This window comes from Amphiura filiformis, chromosome 20 (assembly GCF_039555335.1).
Source record: "Amphiura filiformis chromosome 20, Afil_fr2py, whole genome shotgun sequence".
Taxonomy (NCBI): domain Eukaryota; kingdom Metazoa; phylum Echinodermata; class Ophiuroidea; order Amphilepidida; family Amphiuridae; genus Amphiura; species Amphiura filiformis.
In genome coordinates, this window is record NC_092647.1 from 16801126 (window position 1) to 16818583 (window position 17458).

Genomic DNA, 17458 nt, shown 5'->3' on the forward strand with positions numbered 1-17458 from the left:
GAAAGAAGAAGAAGATCCTGTAAGAAAAAAGACACAGCCGTGACTAACGTCACTGTTTTAATCTTTTGCGAATAATGTCGAAAACGTTTCGTCTTTGCTGAAAAGAGACTTTAAACAAGAGATGTAACATTTTAATTAACGATAAAGGAATTTTTGGGACACCCTGTATTTGCCATGTTGACCGACCTGGAATTTAATATTATATATGCCATTAATTACAGTTGCCCACCCAGTAAAAATTACATGTATTTCCATGAATTGAGGACAAAAATAAATTAAATTGCTCACCCAGTAAATTATCCTTATTTACCTCTTTGACGTGGGATGCACGCATACGCAGTGGTTTTCTTGTGAGATTTAATGAGGTGTAGGTTAGGCTTAAGCAACAAAACCAGAACTGGACAAATATTATGGCGTGCGGAAGGGAAGATGTCCCTCTCTAAATTATTCCGCGGGCGTCCCACTACATTAAAGCAATAAGCTAATAAGTGATTTGCATAAAGAATATATTCCTATTTAAATGTTAGTTTTCACTGATTACATTGAAAATGCTACACGCCTACTAATTACCCCTTAGTACGATATAAAACTCAAAATCAATGCAACACATTTATAAACTGAAATAGCGAAAACAATTCCAGGTTAATTATGCAAATTTTGATACCTCGTTTGGCTGGATAGCTCCTAGTTTGTAGCCATGACAATGCATGGTGAATGAATGAAAAAGATGCATTTTCAAAAGTTGCACTAAAAAGCTACTTAACTCAGTGTACCATTACATGACTGGTCAAGGATGACCCGCGATGACTCGTGACGACCAGGCACTCCAGCACAATTTTATGTGCTGCGCGCGCACTGCTTCGATGAACACCTAACACTACCTTCAATTGGTCTAAAATAGTTTGAAATTCAGAATTTGTGTTCTAATGTCCTAGTATTAAACTGGCACAAAATATCCTGCCCCACCCTCCAAAAATTATTCCACCGCCGCTGATAGCCAAACGGTTGACTTAGTTTTGAAATCAGTATTAATCGGGAGATTAATTTTTCGTGATTTATGATTAGGCCTATTGTCGAATATCATATTTTCAAAAATCCTTGATATTTTACACACGGGTGACTTTACTATTATAGTATGTAGGCCTTGCTTTTTAATGGAAACACGTGTAATACTATTATAGCTTAATAGGGAATGTGTTATATATAAAGCTGGATAAAAGCGTTAATCGCCATAGAACCGCCTGCGTGAGAAGTTTGGCTTTAATACATGACTATGCCTAAAATAGTTTGAAGAAACATTAGAAAAAATGCACTTCGACGAAATCGTGAAAAGGCTTGGTGAATTTGGTCGATTCCAGAGACGAGTTTACTTTCTACTGTGTCTAGTGGCAATACCAAATGCATGGCATGCCATCGGCGCCGTGTTTCTCACAGCAAATACTGATCACTGGTGTAACGTACCCAGTGTGCCTGGTCTCAACTGTACATCGCTGAATCTTACCGCATCACAGTGCATCGAAAAAAGAAGGAATCTAACTATACCGTATACGATTACCGGTTCATCAGTAGTGTACGAGCAATGTACACGGTATAATGATACGGTGTACGAGGAGGAGGTTATTTACATCGCATCATCCAATGATAATAACACCGATGTTTCAGCACACAGAGAGATCGTTGGATGCGGCAAAGATGGTTGGGAATATGATCATTCACAATACACTAACACAGCAGTTACCGAGGTAAGGTTTCTGTCCCCCGATGCTAGAAGTAGAAGCCACACAATACTCGTATTATTTATTTAATATTTAATATTATTTAAAATACACTTTCCAAGATGCATGTCATTTTTCAAAAAAATATCCCATGTAAAAATTACATTTTTTTGGTCAAAACTGAACAAAAATCACCAAAAAATTGAATTTTTACCCATAAATTAAATGTATTGAATTATATGATTTTGTTCACATTATATCCTTGTGACATGTGTTCTGCGCACCAAATATGACGTTTCTACTCCCTTTAATTTTCAAGTTAGTTCAAGCTAGTTAAAATATGCCATTTTTAGGTAAAAAATAATCAAAATCCTTAAATAGCGTGACCGTTGCCATGGAAATGGAATTGAACGCACGGGTTACAAATTTGACAACATGGCAGCAAAGATTCTCCAGACTCTTCTGAACATTTTGATATAATGATTCGTCCATTTGAAACATCTGTGTTAAGCACTTTTGGCTGCATGGCCCTATACTGATAGTATTACAAGACGTACAACCAATCCCCAAATCGTGGATACGCGCCTGACAGGGGAGGTTGTTAATTTGTTTTGGGAACCCGTTTTTAGCCCCATGGAAACCTAAAAAACGGAGACCTAAAATGGGAATCTCAGAGCAGCCATATTCCCTATAGACGAATCCAATTTCACGCATTCCTATACCTTAATGGCTGCCAAAGTTGGGTCCCCGTCGGCTCCATCCCACCTAAAATGTGAAATGATTCGCTCTTGGAGGGTATTTTCACGTAGACCAAAGAATAATGACAGTGTACAACACAAAAGAATCTAACATCGAATTTTAAGCGGCTTTAATCCACCCAATTGGGCAGTCACTACACCAGTTTGGTGCATGCGGGGACCCGTCATGGCCGACCAAATCCTGACCATGACCTGGCTCGTTGGATTCGTCTATAAATAGGTCTACTCGTACGTATAACCAGGAGGGTGAAAGTGCATAGGAACAATGCCGGAAACTACGTCACGCTATTGTTCGACTAAGGCTACATCATTTTTAACGCATGCGTGTTCGTCAATACAGCTTTAGTCTCCTCCACCTTCGCAACACGGTACGTGGAGTGACTGGAATCACACTGACGGCGGAGGAGAATAGTAGCTGGTCAGACAATTTAATTCTATCAAGCAAATAATACCTGAACAATCACCGTCATTTGATCGATTTACTACAGAATATATTGTATACACAAAATATAATTTTAAAATTGTAAACTTGTGTACTAAAGTATAAGGACACGTGAATAAAATCATGTAGAAGACAAAATGGCCGCTAATCCGCCTATTGTCTAGACCTAGGCTACATCTTCCGGTTTGTTACGTAATACTAGGATGCCCATCCCTTTGTATCCCTGGTATAACATATTAACATGTTGTGTTTTAGAATCGCCTTTTTCAAGACGCTAGTTACACCAGAGACGATGAGAAAAGAGGAGATCGCTCGAACATATAATCCGATTACCCACAGTTAACCTCCATTCACTTTTCTTTGTTTGGGGTACTTAAAACGCCACTTGAAACTTCCTTTGTGGTAATCTGTTCATCCGCTACACGCTCGACTGATTCGGTAGTTCTATTAGTGGAAAAAGTATTCCACACACGGAAGTTCATCGTTAAATTCCCAACTTCGCAGTCAAATCATGCTTTTTTTCTTTAAAAATAATAATAATAACTGCAGGGCACAGTGTCGACGTCCTATACGATAAATATAAATTTAATACTCCGTTGGTGAGCGACGGGCGAGTGGTAGTGAGCGACAGGCGAGTGGTATTTCACTGAACGCAAGAAAAGGAGTTCTATCTGATTGGCTAGCAATCGATCGCTTAGGTCGCTCAGTAGTCAACTACAAACTCATGTATAGAGGGTATGCAATACGACGTCACTCATGACAGAGTCATCCTCATTTAAATAAAATTCTGTCCTCCATAAGGTGCCACGGGGCAAATCGCATGATAATACATTAAAACAGGTGATAGGTATGAATGGATGTGGAATCGATCTAGAGACCTATCCCTCTGTCATCTTAAGCTATTTTAGAACTGTCCTCCAACATGGCTGCCATCTCAATTGTTATACCGTTCCGGTTGGTTTATTGCATACACTCTATTCAATTCGATTGAAATCGATTATTCTATTATTGACGAAGATAAAGAGAGTGATAGTGTGTCAATAATGTACATTGTATTGCACCTGGTTTTACCAGCATTCCTTTATAAAATAATTTTCTCAAAGAGTTGAATATTATCAAAATTTTTACAGCGGATTTCAAATGTTTTACATCAAAATTGCAGTTAAACATATCCACAGCAAAATACCGGTCCTCACTAATTAGTTAATTTAATTTCCAGGTAGTTAATTTAAACGAAACCTGTGATTTACGTGACAACAAAGAAAATTTTCTTACAATAGAAATATCATATGGGATACTAATATGGTAGGCCGCAACCGCCACAACGTGGAGCTGCTACGCGTAGCTGACTTTTTGCTCCGTGGAGCCAAATTGACCAATCATGTTAGAGTTTTTCATTACTCGGAGGTAAAACTTATCAATCAAGTACGACTTACTCATTACGTGAAGCGAATTTAGTCATTAAGAGACCTTGCGTTTAAAAATCAAAGATGTGGTGGACTTCAAAAAACCGATTTTCTTTATACATTGCACATGGTTAGACATTGAGTCAACATGTATAAATTTGGTTAAAATTTTACCTCTTCATCTATGGTTACCATGGTAACGGCCAAAATATGAATTGACCCAATTTTCACTATTTTACCCTTTTCACAACTGGAAAAATGCTTAAATATTAGGTCATATTTCTGTATGAAGAACGTGAATTAAAATAATCTTCTCCCATACAATGAAGTATCCATCCTTGTCCTTTCCAAAAATGAAGTAAACAAAACAATTGATTATTTCAATATGGTAGATACCATTTTGTAAAATAGGGGTGTTTTTCATTAATTTAATTATGAAAAAATGATCTTTTTAAAATGACGTAACCTCCAAAGTGGTGCTTTTTAAAATTATTTTTGCAGGGTAGGTAGATAAGGTATTGGTCTACCTATCGATAGAAAACAAAGTTCTGGTAATTGTTTTACTGGAGAGCAGTGTTGCCAGAAACTTTGAACTTTTTAGGATTGTTGACATTATAAGGTAGTGTGGAAAATATGGATTTTGAGCATTTACTTTCACTGAAAATCCTGATTAGAGTTGATAATGTACCAAAAGAAATTGGCATCAATACACCGTAAAGTGAGACACGATTTGATAATATTTTAATGACAGTGTTGCCAGAAAAAACGTCTCTCAGTGAAGCTGTTGCTCATCTTGTTATTTCCTATCATTCAGCTATGCTGAAAAACGGCCAAATAGACCAGGTTAAAAATGAGCTAGGTCCCACACATGAAAGGAGAAACTGAGGAACAAGAATGTATAAGGTAAAATCCTGTATCCTGAAAACTTTCCTGTGAGGGCGTTTTCTTTAAAAAGTCATACCCGATGACCCCCCTTTTTGGTTGCGGCTACCCAATGCCCCCCTTTTTTTCTAGAAGAACGTCATCAAAATGCAACAAAATAATGTCAAAACTTTCAAATTTTGCTCCATTTTTTTCAAAAATTTCTACCCGATGACCCATTTTTGAAATCTTATACTCAATGACCCCTTTTTCAAAATATTATACCCAATGACCCCCTTTTTTATTTTGTTTATACCCAATGACCCCTTTTTTAAAATAACGCTTTGTTACCGATAGGCCCCTACTTCGCGACACCGGTAGGCCAATACCCGTCACTTCTAAAGTTGAGAGCCCCCCCCCCCCTCGATCCAAGTTACACAAATAAGCACAATTATTTCAAAACTTAACCATATTGGGGTAAATTGGTTTTTTGTAATAGATGCACTATCTAATCCTGCACATTATGACACCACATTGAATCCAATGTGACCTCAAGAAGAAAAATTACAAGCAATTGAATAGACGAGGGTCCAATTTTAAAAGTGACAAATTAATTTGCCTATACGATGTGCAAAAAGATTCCAACAAGCGCAACAAAGAGACTACACAGTTTCTTCGATGAAGCTTTATTTTAAAGCAATATTTATTTCAGTTTTTACTTCTCTGTACTTTTCATAACTTGTATTTTTGTCAGCTCTTTTGTTTCAGTTTTCTTTTGTTCCTTTTCTTTTAAATCAAAGGCACACACAAATTAGCCATTTACCACTCTCAAACCAGATGTCTAGTCCGTGTTGTTTTGAATAGGCCAGTGTGTCACTTTTTAACTTTGCTTCTTGAAGTTACAGCAGAGGCAACTGGCATTGCATGTGCCGTTGACCCGATGACTTTAGTCAGGACATTTACACCTACCAGTCATGTATGAGGATTTCGCTTTTGCCAGTAGGCTTATATGCAAGACAATTGATCATTGTTGCATTTTTCCTTGACATAAAGCATCAAGTATGTTGAGAGACAAACAAGAGGTATGACAATAATGACATCCAAAGTTATCGCCATGCAGGTAATCACAGTTGTCTTGTGATTTCAACAGTTTCTTTACCAACATCGAGAACAAAGCAGTCTATTGGTGTCAAAGAAGGAAAAGGTTTTAGCAGACTCAAAGTGCAGCTATCTTCTTTTCAGAGAATGCAACGTTTTCACGAAAGAAGATATATATGACCTATATGCCGCTTTGATTTCAGATAGGCTAGATAATGAAGAATAATTTTCTTAATGTAGTGATATCGATGTGAGTGATCTCGAAGATAAACACACAATAAAAGAATTCAGTGAAACCAAGAAGAGTATGAAGTAAATATCCTGCCCTTTGTTAATAGTCAATACATAGGGACAATTCTCTGGTGGTCATTTTGGAGATTTGGTAATCATATTAGCCATCTTGACTCGCTATATAGCACTTTGTAGCTCGCTATATAGCACTCTGAAACACTTGCTTAGAGGTGACAATGATCAAAGACAACTATTGAATGATTCATCAAAGACAACTATTACATTCTCTTATCAAAGACAACTTTCTTTCTTAACACTTTTATCTGTGGCTTTGTGGCTGATATCATGCAGCTCTTTTTGGTGGCCATTTTGAAAGGCAACCTCAACTGTGACCCCCCCAGTATCTTCCTATTATTACATTGACTTAATTTTACTGTACTGGGATCAATATTAATTCAAGATCTGGTCAATTATACCTCTTTTTAAGTAACTATTTTAAGTTTAACGGTGTACTATGTTGGTCCGACATTTTGAAAAGTGCCCTCAGCTGTGACCTCCTGGCACCTTCCTATTAATATCAATGCTTAACCAAAATCTGGTCAATCATATACAGTGGCGTAGCACCAGTTATCATATGGGAGGCACCAACCAATATGGGTGGCAGTCCGTTTTTTGGGATTCTTAAAATTCAGATCGATTAGGGGCCATGTAACCCCGTGCCCCTATGACGTTACGCCACTGCAATCATACCTCATAAGTGACTATTTTAACCATATATATACTTTTCATTGGATTTTGGGGGCCATTTTGAAAAGCGTTCCCAACTGTGACCTGTTGGTACCATTCTATTAATACCTTGACATAGTTATACATTACTTTCATCAATACAAATCCGAAATCTAGTCACTTTTATCTTTTATGCGACCTTTTTAAACGTATAGTAGATTTTCATTGGATTTTGGCAGCCATTTTGAATAAAACGCCCTCACAGGAAGTTCTCAGGATACATGGTTTTTATTTTTACCTCATAAATTCTTGTTGCTCATGAAAAACTGGTCCAGAAAAACTATGTGAGAATGTTTCCTTTCATGTGTGGTAACATTTTTAACCTGGTCTAACTCTTATTTTATGGAAAAATACTTATCTTTATGGCAACACTGTTTGTCTATATTAAAATTACCAGAACTTTTTTTTATTTATTTGGGTACAGTACTATCTAGTCCAGCCACACTGAAAAATATAACATATAAAAAGCACCACTTTGGGGGTTACAGCTCATTGAATATTGCTATATTTCAGAAAGTCAAAAATTACGAAAAACACCCCTATTTGAAACAATTGAATATCCCAAGTAGGACAGACTGTTTGTTAAAACAACTGTATTTTTAGAAAGCTTAGATGTTGCCAATTATGTCGTGGAACTCTCAAGGTTTACTTCTATTTTTCCTTTATATGGTGAATCCTGAAACTTGTTATTTTTTTTTTTTTTTAAAGTGCCGAAATAGTCTAAAACCGGTCATTTTGATGTTTTTGCCGTTGCTATGGTAACGAAGGTGCAGTGATGAAATAATTTTGATTTTTGTAGACGTTGACCAAAGTTGCATCCTGATATAAAGTAAGAAGAAATTCCATTTTTTGAAGTCTGCCAACTATTTTTGATTTTCTTTGATTGGTACGCAATACTACTCTTAAGAATTTGCCAGACGAGCTTCACGTAGTTGCAAGATATCCTCGGTCACGATAGTTCAAAAAGTAATTTATGAAAAGTACGAACCGACTTATTATTAAGATGGACATGCACTCACAAGAAACTCATACAGTATTGTACACAACTATATAGCTAGGCAGAGTGGTGGTAAACCATGCACACAATTCTGCGATCTGCAGTGTATCGCCGGGAGGCGTTATTTCTTTCTGCAACCATAATGGGCCGCAATGCGATAACACATAGTACATACATGTAATTAATAGGCCTATGAGGCTAGATATAACACGAGTTTATTACCATTATTATTTCCTCTTACTTAATAAAATAAAAGAAATCGATAGAATTAAAATTCTATAACGGTTTACCTGGGGTTCGAACCCGCAACCTTTGTATCCATAGTCTAATGCCTACACGAATGTGCTATGATTCGTTGTACCAGAAAGGTGTTTGTTTATGATACTTATTGATTACGGAATAAACTGCATACACACAATATACTATTACTAGTATAATAAATACGAATATAATCCTAACCCTAACCCCTAACCCTAACCCTAACCCTAACCCTAACCCCTAACCCTAAACCCTAAACCCTAACCCTAACCCCTAACCCTAACCCCTAACCCTAACCATAAGACCCTAACCCTAAGACCCTAACCCTGACAATAATGAACCTTGCCTCGGACTATGCGGTTAGTGATATATTGCGGCCCATTATGGTTGCAGAAAGAAATTACGCCGCCGGGAGCTGATTTGTACATCTTGCGCGGCGTGGCCTGCGGAATTCGACCTTCAGCAAACCCGAAGATATAGGGATGATGACGGTGTGCAGGGTGACCATGATTTTAAACGAGTGAAAAAGCAAATTGCAACTCCCATTAAAAAATCAAAAGTTTTGTTAAGGGCTGGGGTATGAACGTTTGGACAGTATTTATTGTGGGACATTAGAGCACATCAGACATATCGAATTGCATTCTGAATACGAAGAATGTCATTCTGATATCAAATAATTTTGATTTTTTGAAATTCACAATTTAATACACATTTTATGGCAAATCATTAAAATTGATATTTTTGATATTTAACAGTACTTGAAGTAAACTTTATAAATCTGATGATTTATACTTAAAGTGTATGTAGGTGGGATGAAAAGCCGACGATCAATTGAAAATTTGACCTTTCGTATTGAAGATATGGATTTTTCCCCAAAACACCAAAAACAATTAGGTCTTTTGGGAAAAAATCCATATCTTCAATATGAAAGGTCAAAATTTTCAATTGACCGTCGGCTTTTCCTCCCTGCTACATACACTTTAAGAATATATCATTAGATTTATATAATTTACTTCGAGGACTATATCAAACATTTGAAAATATCAAATTTTTATAATTTGTCATAAAATTTGTATTATATTGTGATTTAAAAAATGAAAATTATTTGATATCAGAAAGACATGCTTCGTATTCAGAATGCAATTCGATAGGTCTGAGGTGCTCTCATGTCCCACAAAAATACTGTCGAAACGCAATAAACGCTCATTTTGAATCCCTTAAGGGGTTGTTTTGAATGACAGGTGAGTCAGGGGTCAAAAACAAAATTGATACCTTTTTGACCTCAGCACATGTGTATGTATGATGTGCCATACAAAAATTAACAAAACAATACCTTAAAGTATCATTTTTTAATGTTTTTTGCGATAAACAGTATCTTTTACCATGTTTACAAGCTACAACTATTTGTACCGTGGGCGTTTCTGTTGCCAGGTCATTAACAGACGGTCAGACCTTGAATAATAAATTTTGTGGCTTTACATAATGCATTGCTTAAAGCAATTATAGTAGCCTTGGCCCAAGGCTTTGGTTCTATAAGTCACATGTGGGAAAGCATACAATATAGGCCTATTCAATAATTGCTTTATATGCCCCCCCCTTGTGTTGTCTCATATCCCTGGTCAAATCCAGCTTGCAAAAAATATAAATGTGCTGATATTAACTCATGGTGGTTTCTTTAATGTTTACATGTAAATGGCTAGCATTGCACCTGGCACCATTTTCCATACTGTTAGATTACATACATGTAGGACCAAAAATTGTGTACTCACAAGAAACTGAACAAATCATAGATCCAAACTCAATATCCTACAATTGGTCTTAGATAACATGCATGTAGAGTGTGGCACCAAAATAGTATCCTCGTAAATTATACCTTTTATGTCCTGTTTGGAAGATTTTGAAGTTAATAATTTTGGTATATAGGCCTACATGAATTTAATTTTGAATTTTTGATGATTCATTAATACTACTTCATAAAGTACCATGTTAACTGTAAAGTAGGGCCTATGTTAAATACAAAATAATAGGCCTATGATTATCTTGATAATGATAATGATAATATGTCGCACACCTCTTATAACTTAGTAATTTAGGCTTAGGCATATACAGCCTACATCATGAATTTTCTCTGCAAATTAATTTTACTGTTCTAACCATGTCAAAAGACTTGGTCAAGTCTAAAGCAACAGAGGGTATACAATATAATGTCACTCATGTCAACCTCATCATCAATATAAAATATTGACATCGTATAAGGTACCACGGGCAATTCGAATGATAATACAGATAAAAACAGGTGATGCGCCAGTTGATTCATAGTTGTGTGCCCTTAAGGTGCACTGAGCCTGGAGGGACTCTCTCTCTCTGTCTCTGCACTCGTGGAAGCTACATGTGCCTGGTTGTGATTATCACATTAGATTAATCCCTAATCCTTTTATTGGCGTGGTGACAGCTTGGATTCGAAACCAGTCATCTCTGAAGTCTCTCAGCTGACCTTCCTGACGAAATTGGTGGTCATCTTGAACCCTAATTGTGTGATCTTTCACAAGACTGTGAGCGACCAGTAAGCTTAAAACAGTAAGCTTAAGCCTGCAAGGCTGCATATTAGCTATTATTCTGGTTCACATACACGAGTGTAAAAACAATCAGCAATGGCCACAACACATCGTGCGCCGAAGCAATGGCCTCTAACAAAGAACGAAACAATAAACTCATTTGAAAGCTGGAAACATAACCTCCAGTATACACTGTCATTAGACCCAAGCTTTTCTCCCTACTTGGTTGAAGGAGCGGTATGGGGCAAAAAGTCAAAAACTTCCCTCTTCGAGGTCTCACTAACGATGGTGAGGACATACAGGAAGCCCAAAGGAAAACAGCAGTCCAGAAAAATGCTGCATTGAGAGCTTATGCTTGGACAAATAGCCAACTATTGTCCAATTATCTCAAGAAATACAATACTCAAAAACTGCACCAGCCTGAATAAGATATGGCAAGCCATCCGTCTCCATTTTGGCTTCCAAACAACAGGTGGCCACTTCCTAGAGTTCAACAATATTACCCTTGGCCCTGATGAACGGCCAGAGGACTTGTACCAGCGTCTAGTAGCATTCACCGAAGACAACCTCATGCGTGAAGGAGGCGGCATCAGTCACCATGACCAAGTCATCGATGAAGATGAGGAGATTACGCCTACACTCGAAAACTTTGTAGTGTTAACGTGGTTGCGTCTTATAAACCCTGAGCTGCCCCGATTAGTAAAGCAGCGGTACGGTACAGAGCTAAGATCCCGCACCTTGGCTTCTATCAAAGCCGAAATTTCTCAAGCTCTGGATTCGCTCCTGGATGAGCTGAGCTCAAACGATGCTGCTCGCAGCATGCGCACTAGTAGTCAGCGTAGACCGATGCCTAAATTGAAAGCTAAGAAATCATTTGGTAAATCCTGCCCTCTGTGTGAGCAAGCTGGTCGGCATGACCATGCGCATTTCTTAAGCGAGTGCTCGTACCTCCCTGAAAAGGACAGAAAATACCTGGCCCGCGCTCGTCAGCTTAACATCCTTGATGATTGTGACAGCGACTCAGATTTAGCATGCGCCTTTGTTGACCAATCTGACCTTAGTGCGCAGCCCAATGTTCAGACAGCGCTGCGAATTCATGTTGATCAGTCTCCTTATGTAGATGCATTCCACAAGCACCATGCGGTCCGCATCACCATTGACAGTGGATCCACTGGTAATCTCATTCGCGAAAACACTGTCCACCGATTAGGATGCCCCATTCATCAGAGTTCGCAGTCTGCCCGTCAAGCTGATGGGTCATCCCCTCTTAAAGTAGTTGGGGAAACAACCCTCACCTTTACTCGTGACAGACACTCCTTTGTCTTTAAAGGTCTAGTTGTTAGAGACCTTGACGAAGAAATCCTTGCAGGTATTCCCTTCATGAAATGCAATGATGTCGCAATTCGCCCTGCTAAGAACCAAATCATCTTGACAGATGGTACAATTATCACTTATGGCGCCAACAAGAGCCCCAAATCCCAGCACACTGTTCGTCGTGCCCATATACTTCGTGGACCTTCTCAAAACACTACCATATGGCCAGGCTCATACGTTGAGGTAAATCTCCTGCAGACATCGTTGAATCAGATGCTACTTTTGCCATTGAGCCCCGTGTTGATACCCCGCTCGGTAGGTTCCTACCGCCCAAACAAGCCTGGCCCAAGCCTGATGTAATCACAAGTATTGCAGGCAGGGTTCGCATTCCCAACAATACTGGTGTGCCACTTGTCATCAGAAAGCATGAACATCTTGGCCAGATACACACTGTTTTTCACCATCACTAACTTCTAAGCCATCACACACTGCTGCAGCAGCATCAGTCAATGTCCCAAAGCCCAGTTCACCGGTTAACTACTCAGCTGCTGTTGCCCTTGACCCAGATGGTATACTTGGCACTTGTGAGCAATCCAACTTCCGCAGTCTTCTCGGTGAGTACGATGAGGTTTTTGACCCTAGTTTCCCAGGTTACAATGGTGCTGTCGGCCCTTTCAAATCTGTGGTTAATATGGGACCGGTCCAACCCCCCCAACGCAAAGGTCGTCTCCCATTGTATGCACAGGATAAACTCCAAGAGTTGCAATCAAAGTTTGATCAGCTTGAAAAAGCAGGCGTCTTTGCTAGACCTGAAGATGTCGGTGTGTGTGTCGAATACCTTAACCCGTCCTTTCTTGTCAAGAAGCCTAATGGAGGCTTTCGTCTGGTTACTGCATTTGCTGATGTCGGTAGATATAGCAAGCCACAACCCTCTCTAATGCCCAATGTGGACTCAACATTGCGTTCAATTGCCAAATGGAAGTATTTGATTGCCACTGACTTGACTAGTGCTTTCTACCAAATCCCTTTATCCCATGAGTCCATGAAATACTGTGGTGTTGCAACTCCCTTTCGTGGGGTGCGTGTGTATACACGGTGTGCCATGGGTATGCCAGGGTCTGAAACAGCCCTTGAGGAACTGATGTGTCGTGTCCTTGGTGACCTCTTAGAGAAAGGTGTCGTAGCAAAACTCGCTGATGACTTGTACTGTGGTGGTAATACTGTGGATGAACTTGTTGAGAATTGGCGTCAAGTTTTGCAAGCTTTGTCTAAGTCTGGGTTACGTCTTTCTGCTTCCAAAACAGTCATTTGCCCCCAAAAGACAGTAATTCTGGGTTGGATTTGGTCAAATGGAACCCTTTGTGCTAGCCCCCATAGCATCGCCACACTTTCCAGCTGCTCGCCTCCAAGCAAAGTTGGTGGCATGCGGTCCTTCATCGGTGCATACAAGGTTCTGGCCCGTGTCATTCAGAATTGTGCCAGTCTGGTAGCCCCATTAGATGATGCTATTGCAGGGCACCAATCAACTGAAGAGCTTACATGGTCTGATAGTCTGCATACTGCTTTTCACAAGGCTCAAGCAGCACTGTCTTCCGCTAGGGCAGTCACACTTCCCCATCCCAATGATCAGCTTTGGATCATTACTGATGGATCCTGTGAAGAAACATAGCATTGGGTCGACATTGTATATTTCCCGCAATGACAAACTCTTCCTCGCCGGGTTCTTCAGTGCTAAATTGCGTGATCGACAGCCAACATGGTTACCCTGCGAAATTGAGGCGCTGTCTATTTCTGCCTCCACCAAGCACTTCAGTCCCTATGTTATTCAGTCCAAACACAAGACATGTATCCTCACTGACAGCAAACCTTGTGTTCAGGCATATGAAAAGCTCTGCCGGGGTGAGTTTTCAGCCAGTCCTCGCGTGTCCACATTCCTCTCCACTGTCAGTCGTTTGCAAGCATCTGTTCGTCATCTTGCAGGATCAGCTAACACCCCCTCAGACTTTGCTAGTCGTAATGCCCCTGACTGCACTGAGCCCACTTGTCAAATATGCTCCTTTATCAAACGTGAAGAGGAAGCAACTGTCCTTCGTGTTTCCGCACATGACATTCTGTCCGGGAAAGCTAAGCTCCCCTTTGCCAGCAAAGCAGCCTGGCATGCTATTCAGCAGGAATGCCCGGATCTGCGACGAACACATGCTCATCTAGTTCAGGGCACTCGCCCTTCAAAGAAAGCTACTTCTGTCAAAGATGTGAAGCGCTATTTGCAGGTTGCATCTATCGCTAGAGATGGCCTACTTGTTGTTCGTCGTGATCAACCATTGTCCCCAACTCGCGATTGTATTGTTGTTCCCAGACAGGTCTTAAATGGTCTTCTCACTGCCCTGCACATCCAACTTGACCATCCCTCCAAACATCAGCTCAGTTTGGTGACCCAGCGTTACTTTTATGCTCTTGATATGGACAAGGCTATTGATCAAGTGACATCAACTTGTCACCAGTGTGCTTCTCTGTCCAATGCCCCTAAGACATTGATCGAGCAGTCCTCAAGTGACCCTCCCGATGCAGTTGGCATTTCTTTTGCAGCTGATATCCTGAAGCGTAGCCGCCAGCTAGTCCTTGTGCTGCTGCGCGAAACCTCAACGTCCTACACAGCTTCTTGCATTGTCGAGAATGAACAACATGGCACGTTGCGTGATGCCCTGATTCAATTGTGCATTGAACTTCGTCCACTTGATGGCCCCCCTGCAGTCATTCGTACTGACCCAGCACCAGGGTTTGTTCGACTCGCCAATGACAAACTTCTCACACGTTACCATCTATCGGTTGAGATCGGTCGTATTAAAAATAATAACAAGAATCCTGTTGCTGAGAAAGCCATTCGTGAGCTTGAAGATGAGTTGCTCAGACAAGATTCTACAGGTGGTCCGGCTACAGCATTATCACTTGCCATTGCTACTGCAGCCCTTAATACTCGCATCAGATCCCGAGGTCTTTCAGCCCGTGAGATGTGGTTTCAGCGAGACCAGTTTACCAATGAGCAGGTTCCTTTCACTGATTGTCAAATGATTCAGGCCCAGCATGCCTTGCGAAAAGCCAACCACCCACACAGTGCTCATTCAAAGGCCCCATTAGCCTCTGCCTCCCCAGCAGCAGAGTTGGAGGTTGGTGATCTTGTCTACCTCTACTCAGATCGCAAGAAATCTCATGCTAGAGATCGCTACTTAGTCACTACTATCGAAGGCCCATGGTGCAACATCCGCAAATTTGTGGGTTCTCAGCTTCGGAATACTTCTTATCGTATCAAGAAATCTGAGTGCTTTAAGGTCCAGTATTATCCTGACCTGGATTCTCGTCCCTTTCCCAAGTCGTCTCCACCCACCGAGGATTCCGAGTTTGTTGAAGTGGTCCCTGAATGTACTCCTCCAGAGCCTCCTTTCATACCTGGCGAGTTGTCCACACCTGCTACTTGTGACCCCCTGCCCAGGAATGCTAATCACTCGCACCCCAGTTCTGAGTCAGATCCTCGCGATCCCTTGCGCGATAGCGGTCATAGCTCCAGCAATACCTCCGGTTTGGTTGCACAGTCTAATCCATGTACCGGTAACAGCAGTGAGGTTAGTGAAAGCATCCCCAAGCTAGTATGGTTGGCCCTGAGATCATGCCACCATTGCTCACACAAAGGCGTTCCGCGCGCCCTCACAAACTTCCTGAGCACCTGAAAGACTATGTGTTAAACTAAATGGACAGGTCACTGTGTACTATGACATTAATCCATCATCGGTGTCCTCCTATATGGTCACTTCATTGAACTTTGAACTGATTTACGTATGTCATTTGGAATTCGAAAAGAAAACTCTGGAACTGACGTTTACTTCTTTGAACTTTGAACCATTTTACATTCATGTTGAATGTCAGTTTGTCATTGCAGACAAAAAGACTCTTGAACTGTTGATGTTATTGACTGTTGGCACATTGCCTATTTTGAGTGTTCTAAACCAACAGTGTCATAAGCTGTTAGATTGGTTTCTGCAAGTCAGTTGTTAGTAGTAGTTGTTTAGTAGTGTTATCCTCACTTCCTTGTGAGGAAAGTGATCCTTTTTTTTCTTTAAAAGACAAAAGAGAGAAAGAGGTAGTTACGCCAGTTGATTCATAGTTGTGTGCCCTTAAGGTGCACTGAGCCTGGAGGACTCTCTCTCTGTCTCTGCACTCGTGGAAGCTACATGTGCCTGGTTGTGATTATCACATTAGATTAATCCCTAATCCTTTTATTGGCGATGGGTATGAATGGTAGTTAGTGGTTTTGGAATCGAACTACACACCTGTGCCTATATCACCTTAAAGCTGTCCCATGTCTCATCCCTGAATAAACCAACCGAGCTTAACCGTAAAGGTATAACAATTGATATTGTTAAGATTTATAGAAATCAGTTCCAATGTCTAAATTGGACACACCTCAGTGATCCGAATACATTAATGTCCATATTTGTGGAATATAGTATTGGCGAGTTGTGATTTACTTTGCAGAGTTTATAAACTACGTTTTAAAATACTGCAGCATTCTCTGTGTGGTAGCATGTAGGCCTATAGTGTGGCGTAACATGTGATGGTGTGTAGGGCGGGTTGCTTGTTTTAGGTTGCGCTTATCTTTTAATATGGCCATTTGTGGCATATTAAAACTTGATCCGTTGTCCTATACAAAAACAATTTGGTTTTGAAATATTGTACACATTTCACGTTAAAACGTCATCAATTATGCCTGCCGAAAAATGTACATTTTCCTAATTTTTGCCCTTGCCTTGTGGTATTATTTTCTTAGGGTGATTGAGGTAAAATGTTTGACTGAATGAAACATTTATGTAATATGAAGGTATATGCTGAAATGTATCTTTTTATTGTTTTTCTTTCTTTCTTTTTGTTCACAATTAATACATACATACATACATAAAGGTATTTATATAGCGCCTTTAAAATTTATCAAGGCGCTGAACAAGGAGAGAAAGGATGGGGAAAAAAGAAACACAGTGGAACAAGAAA

The 17458-nt window shown here is 40.0% G+C and overlaps 1 protein-coding gene across 1 annotated transcript in view; it reads left to right on the forward strand.

Moving 5' to 3' along the window:
• The first annotated feature begins 1307 nt into the window (after positions 1 to 1307).
• Positions 1308 to 17458, forward strand: part of LOC140142161 (organic cation transporter protein-like) — a 63974-nt gene continuing 47823 nt past the window's right edge. Inside the window, exon 1 of the mRNA XM_072164127.1 lies at positions 1308 to 1742. Within this exon, the coding sequence (XP_072020228.1) occupies positions 1308 to 1742 (435 nt within the window). The remainder of the gene's footprint in view (positions 1743 to 17458) is intronic.